Below are 16,094 nucleotides of genomic sequence, written 5' to 3'. Positions count from 1 at the left end.
GAAGTAAGTATGACAAGAACTAATACATACAGTGTCTTGAAAAAGTATTCAGTCCCCACAACTATTTTCATATTTTACTGTCTCATTTTCTAAGTTTAAGATATTTTGACATGGGATTTTTGAGCTAATCTACAAAGCGCTGTTCATCATATCAAATCAAAAGAACAATTCCAAAACCTGGTGACAATGAACTAAAATTAAAAACCAAAACTGGAGCTGAAGAAGTATTCATTCTCTTTGTAACTACAATGCTAACTTTCTTCAGGTGCAGTATACCTTACCGACCATTCATTTTGCTTATGTAGCTCTAAGGGGTGATTCAACTAAATACTGAGCAAAAGGGGATGAATACTTTTGAATTACTGACATTTCAGTTACTGAATTTTTATATTTTCAAAATCTCCTAAAAAAGCTCATCTAAAAATCAGGTATATTGTAAAGGAAGACACCAGAATCAGAGATTTTAAATCCCTATTAATCATTGCATGGCCATAGCTAGATCTCAAATTGACAATGGTCAGCAATAAGAAATATTTAGTGTTTACTGTGAGGAATACTAAGGTCACAAATAAAGCTATAAATATGTTAAAGTTTTACACATTGCATTAAAAAATATGCATTTAATTTTCAATTAATGCCGTGATCACTAACACTTTTTCAGTCTGAAATATCAAATGTGTAGCATGACTCATTTTTCCCACTGAACTTGAAAACTGATTAACAGTAGACTTACTAAGCACAAAATCAGTCTGTCCAAAGTGACAATGTTGTATTTCCACACCATATCATTGAGGATTTCAATGCATTTGTTCAACTGTTGCCCTCCAGCAGAGGTTGAAAATTCATAAACGAGGAAATCTGCAAATGTTCGTACATGAGCTACCAAAGCTCTAGCTCCGATTCTCTCCAATACTCTGCATTCAAAGAAAAATACAGATTTCTTTCACTATTATAGAAAAATTACATAACTTGCAAATACATTATATTTTTATATGAGTAAAAAATGTGTACCTGCAAAATTCTAGAATTCAAAAGCAATGTACAATAAAATTTACATTTTTCAAATAAGATGCTAAGAGTTTATTACATTAAAAGAAATAAAAAATTAAGTGGGTGTAAACTTAAAGGCAAAACTACACTTTAAGGTACTAAATCATAGATGGTGAAACAAAAATAATTACAGAAACATCTAAATCTGTTGAAAACAGGCAAATGTTACAATTATAACAAGTACAAATTAATTGAACAGATTTATACAATTAAATTTCTTTTAGACAGCCCCTCAGGATTGAGGATTATTTGCTTTCATTCCAATTTTGTTGGTTCTGAGAAATTTTGTAAAAACAAACATTTCCACGGGTGGGGCAGAAAAGTAGAAAGGAGTTATTTTATGAGGTGATATACTCTTTCTATGTAGCCTATGTGTAACTCCCAATACATGACCTGAGTTTTACAAGACCATCCTGATTGCTACTTTTCACTTAGAGTGCTCATGGGCCAAAGACTACTGAGAATCACTAAGCTATCAGCAGAAATAGTACAGATATACATTTAGAACATTTAGAAGCCATTTGGGCATGTTTTTAAACAGGAAAGCTTTAGGTGCTTGAGGGTCTAAAGCAGGCAAATAGGATTAGCACGGATATGTATCAATGAAGCCGGCCAAAAAGGCTGGCTTTGGTTTTGTGTGATTCTATGAAGAGTGATCACATGTAACCCCACAACTTTATGTGACACATTTTGATACTAATGGTCCTTAAGGTAAGGAATGACTAATGCCAATTATTTTCTATGTTCTATTAAACAATATTAGAAAGTGGAACAGTACAGCACAATGCATGCCATTCAGACCAGAATGTTCTGCAAACCTCTTAACCTACTCCAAGATCAATATAACCTTCCCTAATACATAGCCATCCATTTTCCTTTCATCTGCGTGCACTGTTCTAGCAGTAAGTGAAATGTTGTCATGCATATAGCCTTTGTTGCTGCACAGTTGGAATTTTCTTTTATGTAAATTTTAAAATAATTTTGAAATCTTTGTTAATATAATTGTACAATGCCCTGTAATTAATTATGTTAATGAATATAATTCATACGTTTTCTAAATTACAACAACCTAACTTACAATTCTAACTTACCACAACCTTTACTTTGAAAACAATAGTCAATTCAAACCTGGCAACTCATACAATGCTAAAAGAGCTGTCAATTCATATAATGTGGTGGTGGTGGTGGGGGTGGGCACGTGGGTGTAAAGTGGAATTCTATTTTGCTACGATTCAAAACAATTAGATTATAGCTAAAGACCTGTACAATGTTATTTATAAAATCTGTAACATGAATGTTCAGCAGATTTCCAGTTCTTACTACTTTTTTCGTAAATTTGCATGAAGTCATTTTGTTGGTGTTCACCTGTAGCCAATCTGATTAATGTGATCAGTCTCCAACAACATTTTCCACAGTAGACAGAGGAAAAGTGGTGGAGAACCCTGCATGGAGAAATGAGTAATGATATCGTTCTCATTGGTCATGGATTTCCACTTCCTATATTCTTCTTCCACGTTCTTTTTTAAGTTAAATCGGCTTTCCTGAGGTACGTTGTTTTGTTTAAAAAAGGCCTAAGACAGATAAAATATTTTAAATCAATAGATTTACCAACTTCAATATATTATAAACACATATGAAAAACTGTGGTTGCAGAATTATTTTCAAAACTTGAGTCAATCACTATTAAACGCTGGCCATGAAACCCTGCCAAACTGTTTTTGATTTTATACTGATAGTGGATCACCTTTATACTTCAACTGCTTTAAGGCCTATTTTAATACTTTGAAAACATAGCAAAAGATAAATTAGGAGCAGTAGTAGGCCATTTGGTACTTCAAGCCAAGTCCATCATCTGAATTCAGTACCCTGTTTCTGTTTCTCCCCATTTCCCTGATTTCTTTACTATTAATCAATAGCAGTACTTAAAAATTGACCTCACTGCCTCCACAAGCTTATCATATTTCTGGGTGAAGACATTTCTCCACTTCTCTGTCCTAAATGGCATACCTCCAACCTGCGGCCCATTGCTCTAGACTTCGCCGAAAATCAGGAATTCCTTTCCTGCATTTTGTCTGTCCAGATCTTCTCCGAGTTTCAATGACATTCCACCTTATTCTTTTAGATTCCAATGAAGATAAACCCAAAAGTTTCAATCTCTTTTCATGTTAGTCCTGCCAGCCAAGTAGTAAGTCTGGTGAACTTTCACTCCACAGCAATGGCATTCTTCCTCAGATAAGGAGACCTAAACTGATCTAATAGTTAAGGTATCATCTCACAAAGACTCTGTATAACTGCAGTAAGACACCTCTGCTTCTGTGTTGAATTCCTCCCACTATGAAGGCCAATATTTACCACTCCATCCACCTGCTTGTTTACTTTCATCAACTGGTGCAAAGAATTCACAGGTCCCACTATATCTTCTCTTTTCCTATCTTATTGCTATTTAAGTCATAATCTGTCTTCCAGATTTGCCATTATAATATCCTTACAATAAAGTGAAACAGTATTGAAAAACATTGGGGCAAATAAAAACAAGTTCTGAATTGTAACATTTCTTTGAAGGTGAAGAAATGTAGTAGGTCTTATTCTGAATTTTACCAATTAGCTGCAGAGAACATACACTTTAAGCTACTTGACTACCACCACAGATGCTCTCTTCTATATGGTTGTATTCAGAAATATAGAAAATTTTGATACCGCAATACCCATCAGAGCTTGAATTTTTGGGTTTCATTAGCTAAGAATAAAATCAAAAACCAGAAACAGGAAAAGAAATGTTGCACAAGTTTCAAACATAAGTGAATTTAGTGGGAATACTTTGGTATTCACTGTTATTTTCTTATGCTGTTACGGCTGCTCTTTATAGAATTTTAATTCAATATTGTAAAAATAGAATTCTAAATATACTCAGCAGATCATGCAGCATATGATTTTTTGGGGTATTTTTGCATTACTTAATTTAAAATATATATATTTCTTATTGCAATTTACAGCCTTTTAATATATTATATATTGCAATGTATTACTGCTGCAAAACAAATTTCATGACATAGCCAGTGATATTAAACTTGATTTTAATTCTGATGCAAGAAATAAAATTAACATCTCATGATGATGATTCCTCAGAACAGGAAAAAGTTATAAAGATTTAAGCATGTACAGAGGTTGAGGAAGGGGAAAGGGAAGCAGAGCCAGGAAAGTTCAAGTGATAAAAGGGACATTAGAACAATGAGAAGAACTAAAGAAGTATGAATGAGCACAACAATAGTGGTTCAAGGAGATGTGGGCAATGGTTAATATCTGAGATTATTGAACACTGGGAAGATTCCAGAATTACATGGAGTGCTTAAATGAGAATTGATTTCTGTTCCTACAGCTTGCATTGGACTTAATCAAAAAGCATATCCAAGAACAGCAGGATCAGATTAGTAGCCTTTCCTCACAGACACCTGAACTATTTCTGATACCTCTTTCTGTTTTGGATCTGTCTGTCCACATCTCAGTAGACAAACTATCCCCCGATAAGCTCACTGAAAACCCACAGTTACCTCAGCTCAGCTTTTCCCACCATCCCTTTTCTCTCAGTTCTCCATCTCTTCCACATTTGTTCTCAAGATGAGGCTTTCCACTCTAGGTCTTCCTTCTTTAGGAAATGTGGCCTCCCTTCTGCCATAGTTGGAGTCCTCATTCACATTTCCACCTGTCAGTGCTCAAACCTCCTCTCCCAGGCCAAAGAGAATTTTCTGGTTTTCACCTTTCACCCCACTAGCCATTGAATTCAGCATATCATCTTTTGCCATTTCTGCTACCTGCAACAGGATCCCACTACCATACACATCTTCTCTCCATCGCTTTCTCCCTTTCACAGAGATGACTCTTTCCATGATCAGCTGCGCTACTTATCCCTTCCCACCCACCCCTCCACATTCCCTGCACTTTCCCCTGCAATTGTAGGAGGTGCAACACTTGCCCCTTCACCTCCCTCCTTAGTAACATTCAGGATCCTAGGCAGCTTTTCTGGGTGTGCAAAGATCAACCTCCAACTTTTGTCTGCTTCAGTCAGTGTTTGTGATGTGGCTTTCTCCAGAGTTAGAACCAAGTACAGACTAGGCTACCAATTTGTAGAGCATCTGTGTTCTGTCTGCAACAGCCAATTTGAGCTTCGGGTCAAAAGTCCTTCAAAATCCTTTCTCGTTCCCACACTGATCTATCTTTTTTTTACTGCCATGATGAGGCCAAAAACAAACTAAAACAACAACATCTTGTATTCCACTTGGGCAGCCTACACCCAAATGGCATGAAGACCAAATTTTCTCATTTCAAACAACTCATACGCCTTGTCTTTTCCCCACTTACTCCTGCCCATCCAGTATCCTCTCCTTCTGATCACTTTTTCCTTTCCTCCAAGACTCTTCACTCATCCTGATCTGGTTTCACCTGCATCAGAAAGTTTTCTTCTTTCTTCTCCCTTGGCTCACCTCTCCTTTCCCTCTTCTACTTAGTTCCATCTGCCATTAGCCCATAATATCTGGTTCCACCCATCACAAAACAGCCTGATTCACCTTTCCCTATCAATTCAATATACAAGCTATATTCTCTCGACATTTGAAGTCTTGAAACTATCATTACTACCACTGGAGAGGAGATACAGACCTATACAGACCTATACTCAAATGTTTTAAACAGCTTCCTTCCCTCCTCTATCAGTTTCTGAATGGTCAATGAACACTACTTGTTTTTCCTCATTTGCACTATTTATTAATTTTTGTAATTTATCGCAGCTTTTATGCCTTGCACTGAATTGCTGCTGCAAACAATAAAGTTCACAACAGGTCAGTGATAATAAACCTGATTCTGATAGTGACCCTCTTTTTACCGCGACAGATGCTGCTTAACCAGTTGAGTTCTTCTAACAGTTTGTTTTTGCTTTAGATCATATTAATATTGTGCAGTGAATTTAAATGAAAGACAACTAGATGCTAAGGTTCACATTTGTAATTAATCCCTCACTCTGTTTCTAGATTCTCCAATGGAAAGGAGATCCTTACAGCAAGCAGAAACTGAAATGAACAATTGATAATTCACCCAGAAAGAGCTTAGAGGGTCAAATTATGGGAAAGGGCAGACATTTAAAATAATGTTATTCACTTGGGACAAAAGAGTACCAAAAAATAATCCATTTATAGAAGCCTGTAAATCAAATTTGCTAAATTAACTTTAATTTGGGGTTGGAGATGATGCCTGAGGTTGCTTTGCATTTTCTTTGTCTCTGTTACTGTTGAAATCACTTCAACATTTGGATTACAGTTTAAAAAACACATTGAAATTTACTTTTCTGATAAGTTTGATATGAAAACATAATAAATTTTAAAAAATTACAAATAATGAAACCATTACATGATTTTTTATTTTCATACTTGGACAGGAATATGTTAGATATATCTGATATTTACTTTTCAAGATGTTGTATTTCAAACTTTCATTTGAAGTTCACTACTTAGAAATACTTACACATATGATTTAAACCAGCGCTCAAACAAGCAGAATGGGGCCCACCTTAGAAGCTACCTCAAGCTAGTAACAAATGATCTATCCTTAAAGAGCCTTCTTTGAAACTTACGTAATTAGCACACATAGCAAAGTAACAAAGGATGAAAAATTACATTAAAAGAGGCTAAAGCTTAGACAATCATGGGTAAAGTCCTCCCTGCCATTGAGCACAACTACGTGAACTGTCGCAGGAAAGCAACACCCATCAGGGATCCCCACCCAGGACATGCTTTCTTCTCGCTGCTACTATCAGGATGATGATACAGGAGCCTCAAGGCTCACACCACCAGGTTCAGGAACAGTTATTACCCCTCAACCATCAGGCTCATGAACCAAATAGGCTAACTTCACTCGCCCCATCATTGAAATGTTATCACAACCTATGGACTCACTTTCAAGGACTCTTCATCTCATGGTCTCAATATTTATTGCTTATTTACTTGTATTATTTCTTTCTTTTCATATTTGCAGTTTGTTGTCTTTTGCACACTGGTTGAATACCCTAATTAGTGTTCTTTTATTGACTCTGTTATGGTTATTATTCTATTATGGATTATTGAATAAGCCTGCTAGAAAATTAATCTCAAGGTTGTAAATGATGACATATATGTACTTTGATAATATATTTACTTTGAAATAAAACAGAATACATCGGATTTTTATAGACGCATGATAAAAGCATCTTATTCAGAGGTATCAAAGCTTGGTACAGCAAAGACAAACCTTCAGAGAGTTATGAACAAATCCCAGTCAATCACAAAAACCAGCCTCCCCTCTACTGACTGTCCACTCTTTCTACTGCCTCAGAAAGAGAGCCACAGTAGTCATGGACCTCTCCCATCTTGGTCATTCTCTCTTCTCCCCTCTCCCATTTGAAGATAGAAAATCTTGAAAACAAAGCTCAAGGAAATATTCCACCCCACTGATACAAGACACTTGAATTGACCTATTATACAATCTAGATAAATTCTTTTTTGCTCAATCTACCTCTTTGTGCTCTTGCACTTGCTTACCTGCATTACACTTTCTCTGTCACTACAACACTACATCCTGCATTCTATGCTTTTCCCCCTTTCTGTACGACCTTTATATACTTATGTATGGAGTCTGTCTAGATGGCATCCAAACAGAAGCTGTTCTCAGTACATGTACTGTAAATCTCAGTACGTGACAATAATAAACTAAGGCGCTAATTAAGAATTTTGTTTGCATGGCTACCAACTTGTGTGCTATCACATTTAATAATTACCTCCAAAATCTCCAAATAATTACCTTACCTGTAATGGAGCTGGAAAACAGCTGAGAGTGTGGGAAGCCCAGTTGTGAGGGGTGAAAACCATAATTGTCTGTAGAATGTCTTTACACCAGGTACCTTGTATAGATTCTGACCCTGTAAAAAAGTCTATATATATTTTTAAAAAGACATGATAAGCATTAAGAATAGCAGGTAATGCAGAAGTATAAGGGCGTGGGAGTACATGAAGACAATACTGAATCTGAAAGCCAGCACTTAGCAAACATGACCCAAATTCCATAGTTGCAGCAAGCCACCTGTGCTCATTTACCCACTAGTCCTGCTCTTACGATGAGAGGAATTGCATGGTGAGAGTTTTCCGATTTGCAAGGTGCTGTTCAAACCCACAGAAATACATAAGCAAGCCTTTAAACCACTCTCCAGAATGAAAATGACTGTCAAACTGCTGAATGGTTGGAAATGTCAGACATTCTATAAACAATAGCAACTAAATAACTTTAAAAAAACAATAAATAAAATTGTACAGAAAAAAATTAACACATATCAATTGAAAATATAAACTGTTTTTCTGTCTCATAGTTGTTCATTCAAACTATTAACCCTGTGCTAGGACTAAGCTAATGCTAATTTAGTAGAACATCTACTGGCAAGCTGCAGAAGGCTGATTCATGGAGACACAGAGCTATGATTGCCATTTGTGACTAGGGCTAGGTGGTAAGGAAGCCTGGTGAACAGAAGGTTGGTCAGGTGAGGACTGTGAAGCAGGGGGTGAGGCTAAATTACTACCATAGCCCAAATGATGCTTACAGAAGAATGTGAGGGATGTTTGGGAATTCAAGGAGAAGTAGGTAATGGACACTCACGTAGCTCGGAGTTTACAGTATTGAACCAGGACTGTTTAAGAAGGTCCCAGTCAGAGTAGAAGCAAACTTTCACAGAGCGTTGGGAGCTTAGTTAAATGTTATAGAAAAGCTCAAAAATGGCATCTTAGTATGCAGTCACGCTCAAGATTCTTCATGTAATGTATGCTTGATGTGCATTGCAGCTGGAAACGTGGACTCCTAGCAACTTGCATGAAATCTTCAATTTTCATTAATATTTTTAATACAAATTGGAACATGTAACATTGGATAATTTACTCAAAATAATCTTAGTCTAACAATGGATAATGCAAGATATATTTATAAAAAACTGAAGTTACATATTAGTACTTACCGGTTACATGTGTTGCTCTAGCTAGAGTAAGAATTAGTGCTCTGTTAAGTTCCTCAGACTCTGCAGATAGAACTGTTTTGGGGTCACTGAGAAACCGAGTAAACTGGGGCTGGACTTCAGAACTGCCCAAAGCAGTGATGAGCCGGAGAGCGGTGCTTTCAACACTAAAATGGTCAAAGATAAAACTGTAAGTAAACTACAGTCTTGCATATAATTCCATATTCCAGCTCTTACCTAGATAAGATTTATGAACAACTACTGCCCAACCCTCTTCAGCAATTTTGTCAGGTCTCACAACAAGCCAATTATAATCTCTCTCCAAGTAGATTCTTCCATAAGCAAAGAAACCTCTATAAACATAAACAATCCAGTAGGAGGACCACAACCTTGGTGTGTGTGTGTGTGTGTGTGTGTGTGTGTGTGTGTGTGTGTGTGTGTGTGTGTGTGTGTGTGTGTGTGTGTGTGTGTGTAAGTAAAATACACACACAAATAAACAAACAATGGGTGCCAATAAACAAATGACATTAGCTGAAAGAAGTATTCCAATTTCTAACATACTGTTTTAAAAACCTAACTCATTTATTAATATCTTAGGGGAAGCATATCTGTCATCTCTTTTTGACCTAGCCTACAAGGTGCTCCATTTTCACACCAATTTCCTCTGAAATTACCAGGCAAACAACTTAGTTTTAAAAAAAAGTGATTCAAGAAGGCTTGCCACATCCTCTGGCCATTTAAGATTTTAATTAAATTTGAATGAAATATGACCTTTTGAAACAAAAGCTATGACAAGAAAAATGTACTTACACTTTTGTGGAAAAGTGATGAAAATATATGTGCATCAGAACTTATTCAACATTGTGGAATAAGATTTGGTGTTCAGATTAACATGGAGGATAAGAAATCCCCTGACAAAAAATCCCAATAAGAAAGTATAGCTCATGTTTGAAATATCTCTAATTGAAGTAAACCCGAATTTATGTTAAAGTTTCTACAAAGGTAGCAACTTGCTGATTATTTCTAAAAATACAAAGGATAATATGTTAAAGCTTTAGTTAGTAGTGGCAATTCTCTCTGTTCATTTGCAACCTCATTTGTATAACAGTAATTTCAACAGTAAAATTAAATTGCAGACATTACAATTACACCAATTCCCCAAAGCTCAATGAGGAGAGCATCAGAACATTATTCCTATTTCGGTCTTCCAAATTTCAAGTGAATGATCGCAAAAATGGTGTATTAAACAAGAGAATATAAATGAATTGTATTGTTCTAAATTTAAAGAAAATCAATGACAATGGAGGGGAGGACCCCACTGCCTTCTCATCATTCAAGATGGCTATTCAAAATGACCTGTGATGGGTTTGAAAAGCCATCCTGAATGATAAGGAAATGAACAGAACGTATTTTCCCTCATAAGTAATTGGTTACAGAAAATGGCTACAAACCAAAGCAACCAGAGCTTATCCCATTCTTATACTGAAGAGCAACACTCAGTAGCCACATTAGTAGGTAATAAAGTGGTCAATGAGTGTATGTTTGTAGTCTTCTGCTGTTGTAGCCCATCCACTTCGTTGAGCTGTGTGTTCAGAGATGCTTTTCTGCACACCACTGTTGTAATACGTCACTGATTAACAATGCATTTTCACCCTCCGAACAGCCAGTCACTGGATGTTTTTTCACATCATTCTCTATAAACTCTATACACAGTTGTGCATGAAAATCCCAAATCAGCAGTTTCCGAGATACTTAAATCAATTCAGACAAAGCATCATTATATTTCCAGAAATGTTCCCTAACCTTCTAAACATTTCCAGCATTTCCTATTTTTACTTCAGAGTTCCAAGAGTTTAAACTAAGCACTGGAGCTTTGTTTAGGAAGGGGCTGAGAAGAAAACTGGATCAGCTATGATAACATGGTGGAACCGACTTAATGGGCCAAATGGCCTAATTCTGCTCCTATACCTTATGATCTAACCTAAGGTAATCTACATACATTTTAAGCACAGGGTTGTAATTGATGGTTTCATAAACATTTGAAATGATGAAAAAAATCCCTTACTGAAGGTTACAAGTAGCAAAGAGTTTCTCCACCAACTAAGGCATTTACAACAAAGCAATAAGTTTTTATAATAGTCAAGTGGGGGAAAAAGGATTCATACCATCAGTAATCAAAATGTAAAAGTTTTACTTCAGATCCCTGTTGAGGCAGAACTGTATCACTGAAAAGGCAACTGGAAAAGTATTTGAAATGGAGAATATAAAATGCTATGGAAGAAGACAGGGATGTTGAATTAAGATAGCTCTAGATAAGGTGCAGGCTCATTTGTGTGTTAAAACTTCAATTTTTCAATTAAAGTCCACTCAAAAAGGCAAGGTTTTAAGTTTTGGAGAATTCTCATCACTACCACAATATTATTTCTATTTAAAGATGTATTGAAATACTAGCTTAGTTATATTAAATAACTTACCATAGGTGAAGTTGATTCTGATTGGTATGTGGCACTGCTGCCAAAGAATGAAGATGACTTAATAGTTGTACTCTGTAGTGGGGCTGGATATGATGCATGCGGTAGCTAAACATCTCCAGCAGAGTGTGTAAGATCCCCCAGGCATGTGACTTGAAAACATTTGGTAAAAGCTGGCCTAAAGGGGAAAAGAAGTTAAAATTTGTGCACAATGAGGAATTTATTTTCCTCAAAAATATATGTATTTTTAATGAGCTAAACCCAATGCCCCAGGATGAAAGATCAGAACTTAAGAGTGGTAATACTGTTAAAGAAATCTCATTTTTAATTACTTAATGGTACAAATGAATCTTTAACATTTAATTAAAATTCCACTGCACTGTGTTACAACTAGCAAAAATATTGGTATGCACCACAAAGGGCAATTCTAGAAAACAGAAACATTCTAAATTTTGTGAAAGAACTTTTTGACATATGCACAACTACAGCCATCATACGCTTGAATGAATTAACTCTATTCTATTAAATCCATTCTCTACATTCCAGACAATTAATTTTAACTCAATCCATGAATGAATTGTGTTAAACTTCGGTAGATCTAAACAGGTTCTAGAAATTATTGCACTATTAAGAGACTATTGCCATTTTAAGTAAAGATGAAAAATGTCCTAATTTTTCATCATCTTTGCAGCACTGAATATTTTGACATATGGAGTTTATCCATATTTTTATTCTGCCCACAACATGACCAAAAATTACAGATACCAGAGAACTGAGATAATTATTTTCTCAAAATACCATTGTGTGGTCTCTGAGTGCCACATTTTCAAAAATGTCAAATTTACAGGAAGTGGACTATGAATACATTAACTTTATGATTTAAAAGCATTACATAGAATCAGAGAACAGTACAAGATTTTCTTCTATAAGTTTGACAACAGAAGCCCGAGAAATAAATCTGCTGCTTTATACTGATTCTCAAGATTTTACACTTGTACATTAGAAGAAGACTCCAAGTCCCAATTCAAATAAGTGAAGCTTAGAAACTTTGCAAGTCCTCCATCAGCCCATATTACTCTCTTAGCCCCAATGAATTCAAAATGTTCTTTCTTTATAAACTTAAAAACATGCAACATTAATCTTCAAAGTACTTTAGACTTCAATGATACACTTACTGATAAAACCTTTAATTCCAAGGGATTCGATCTCCATATAAACTAAAAGACGACTGTAAGTTTCTACCAGAGCAGGAGCTAATGCTAGGCTTGATTTGGCATGAGCTAGTTTGATCACCCTTGTAGCTATACTGTGAATGAGGCTGAAAGACAGAATATTTAAATCAACATTCAAATATTACATAAATCTTGGTAAAGAATAGCAGTAACGTTCTTTATTTATTGCCTATAATGATATTCACGTAAACAAGTAATTAAAATACTAATTGCTTGACAGGCAGAACAAAAAAATCCAATTATCTGGAATGTAACAAAATCATCAGCTATCATGGTGTTATTACTAAAATAAATAAAGCAATACTAAATTGAAACTAACATTGTTTGAGTCCAAGAAACATCTTTAAAACTCTGGCATTAAGGTAACTCATTTCTTTGCAGGCTACATTCATTTTTAAATAGGAAATACATCCCCTAATACTCCAAGCTTTTCAATATTAAAACAATTTATTCTTGGATAGTCATTTGACTTCACTAATAATTTGTTGTATTTTTTAAATCAAACCTTATTTTGGGGCGGCATGGTAGCGTAGCAGCATGCACTATCATTTTAAAGTTCCAGGTATTACCGATCAAAGTTCGATCCCCACTGGTGTCTGTAAGGACTTTGTACGTTCTCTCTGTGACCACATGGGTTTCCTCCCAAAGATGTACTGGTTAGGGTTAGTAAGTTGTGGGCCTGCTATGATGGTGTCAGAAGTGTGGTGACACTTACAGGCTGCCCCCAGCAAATCCTCACTGATTTGATTTGATGCAAATTACACCTTTCACTGTATACTTCGACATATTGATGAATACGTATTTGACAAATAAAGCTAATCTTTATCCTTTAAGAACTGTTTCTTTCTAACACTAAGATATCCCAACTAAGGATTAATAACAATGAGCATTAATAGCAATGAATATGATAAACCTTAACAACAAAAAATATTGCACTGTAGTTGATTAGGATTTAATTCTAGTCACTACCTCATTTTGGCATGAACTGTTAGTGAATCCAGCAAGTTCATAGGCAAGGGGGTAATAGACCCTGAAGCTGTGCAATTTGTTCCTGGAAGAGATATCCTCAGGCTTCCATTCCCATATATTGTTTCAACCAATACTCCCATTGGTAATGTAAAGTATTCAGAATTAGTGGAATAAGCATTGCACAGCAAGGCAATCTTGTAATCATTCATCTGTAGGCTTTTATTTCTCAAACTTTGTTGTAAAAACCTGCATTGGAAATAATTAAACACAATTAATTACTTAACTTTTGTCTATTTATTAAACATCGAGAATTGATTCTTATGAAGAGAAATGAGCATTTTTATTTTCCAAGGACGATCCCCCAAGCTACTGTGAGAAACGAGGGAGGAGATTGCTGAGCGTCTGGCAATGACCTTTGCATCATCAATAGGGACTGGAGAAGCACCAGAGGATTGGAAGGTTACAAATGTTGTTCCCTTGTTCAAGAAAGGAAGTAGCGATAACACAGTAAATTATAGACCAATGAGTCTTACTTCGGTGGTGGGCAAGTTGTTGAAGATCCTGAGAGACAGGATTTTATGATAATTTGGAGAGACATAATCTGATTAGGGATAGCCAGCATGGATTGGCAAGGGCAGGTCATGCCTTACGAGCCTAAATGAATTCTTTGAGGAGGTAACAAGAACACATTGATGAAAGTAGAGCTGTGGGATGTTGTGTATATGGATTTCAGTAAGGCATTTGATAAGGTTCTCCACGCAAGGCTCATCCAGAAAGTAATGAGGCACGGGATCCAAGGAAACCTTGCTTTGTGGATCCAGAATTGGCTTGCCTACAGAAGGCAAAGGGTGGTTGTAGATGGTTCGTATTCTGCATAGAGGATGGTGACGCGTGGTGGTCCATAGAAGGGTTAGTAAGTTTGCTGATGACACAAAGGTTGGGGGTGCTGTGGATAGAGTGGAGGCCGGTCAGAGGTTACAGCAGGACATTGATACGATGCAGAACTGAGCTGAGAAGTGCCAGATGGACTTCAACCCAGATAAGTATGAAGTGGTTCATTTCAGTAGGTCAAATTTGAAGACAGAATATAATATTAATGGTTAAAACTCTTGGCAATGTGAAGGATCAGCGAGATCTTGGAGTCTATGTCCATGGGACACACAAAGCTGTTGCACAGGTTGACAGTGTTGTTAAGAAGACTTATGGTGTGATGGCCTTCATCAACTGTGGGATCGAGTTCAAGAGTCATAAGGTAATGTTACAGCTATACAAGACCTTAGTTAGACCCCAGTTGGAGTATTGTGTTCATTTCTGGTCACCTCATGACAGTAAGGATGTGCATACTATAGAGAAAATGCAGAGGAGATTTACAAGAACGTTGCCTGGATTGGAGAGCATGCCTTATGAGAATAGGTTGAGTGAACTTGGCCTTTTACTCCTTGGAGCAACGGAGGATGAAAGATGACCTGAGAGAGATGTACAAGATGATGAGAGACATTGATCATTTGGATGGCCATGGCTTGGAAGTAAGTACGAGGGGGATGCCAGAGTCAAGTTTTTCACACAGAGAGTGATGGGTGCACTGCCAGTGACAGTGGTTGAGGTGGATACATTGAATCTTTTAAGAGACTCTTAGATACATGGAGCTTAGAAAAGTATAGAGTTATGTGGTAGGGAAATTCTAGGGAGTTCCTAGAGTAGGATACATTGTTGACACAACATTTTGGGACGAAAGGTCTGTAATGCGGTGTAGATTTCAATGTTCTATATAAGAAAAATTACTTCAAAAGCACTGCATCATCCTTTTGAGGATGAGAGATAGGCTTTATCTCTTCATTGCTTATTAATATTTACTCTTTAGTCATCCCTACTTTTCAAAAACATCTTTTTTAATAGTAAGTTAAATGATAGTAAGATAACACCATACATTAAACTAGCTAATTTTGATTGCATTTTTACCATGCTAAAATACACACTGCACAGAATAACAGATTATAAGAAATAACCTGATCAACTGTTTCATTCATTACATAGGCATTAATGGGCCATCAGCCTTCCAGGCAGTGTGCTGTTATAAATATTAGGGACACTTGTCTAAACAATAAACACAAACTTTCTACTTAGCAGCTTACTCATGGTGGAGTTTGAGAGAGTGAGGGATGGGTATCTGCAGTTTGGAATTATCATTCTGTGCCTTCCTGTTGAGATGTATCCAGATACAAGTCATAGCAAAAGCATGAGTTGACTGTGGTTTGCTAATGTCAGGTACTGGAATACACTGCAAATGAAAAAAAAACAAGCACACATGAAAATCTAGAAAGCTACCTTCATCCTTTACTTAAATAAATGCACTGG

The 16,094-nt window shown here is 36.3% G+C and overlaps 1 protein-coding gene across 3 annotated transcripts in view; it reads right to left on the bottom strand.

The window, feature by feature from the left end:
• The window catches only part of med23 (mediator complex subunit 23), a 115,356-nt gene that overhangs the window by 43,339 nt on the left and 55,923 nt on the right, over positions 1 to 16,094 (bottom strand). For 2 of the 3 annotated variants that reach the window (XM_073057264.1, XM_073057266.1), the window contains 8 exons: positions 15,872 to 16,017; positions 13,740 to 13,985; positions 12,714 to 12,856; positions 11,542 to 11,716; positions 9,071 to 9,234; positions 7,878 to 8,002; positions 2,416 to 2,621; positions 734 to 914 (listed from right to left, as the gene is read on the bottom strand). In XM_073057264.1, coding sequence (XP_072913365.1) covers positions 734 to 914; positions 2,416 to 2,621; positions 7,878 to 8,002; positions 9,071 to 9,234; positions 11,542 to 11,716; positions 12,714 to 12,856; positions 13,740 to 13,985; positions 15,872 to 16,017 — 1,386 coding nt within the window. The remainder of the gene's footprint in view (positions 1 to 733; positions 915 to 2,415; positions 2,622 to 7,877; positions 8,003 to 9,070; positions 9,235 to 11,541; positions 11,717 to 12,713; positions 12,857 to 13,739; positions 13,986 to 15,871; positions 16,018 to 16,094) is intronic. The other variant, XM_073057265.1, reaches the window with a different exon arrangement.

Source organism: Hemitrygon akajei, chromosome 9 (genome assembly GCF_048418815.1).
Source record: "Hemitrygon akajei chromosome 9, sHemAka1.3, whole genome shotgun sequence".
Lineage (NCBI taxonomy): Eukaryota > Metazoa > Chordata > Chondrichthyes > Myliobatiformes > Dasyatidae > Hemitrygon > Hemitrygon akajei.
Note: the sequence above shows the minus strand (reverse complement) of the source record. Positions and strands in the feature narration are given on the sequence as shown.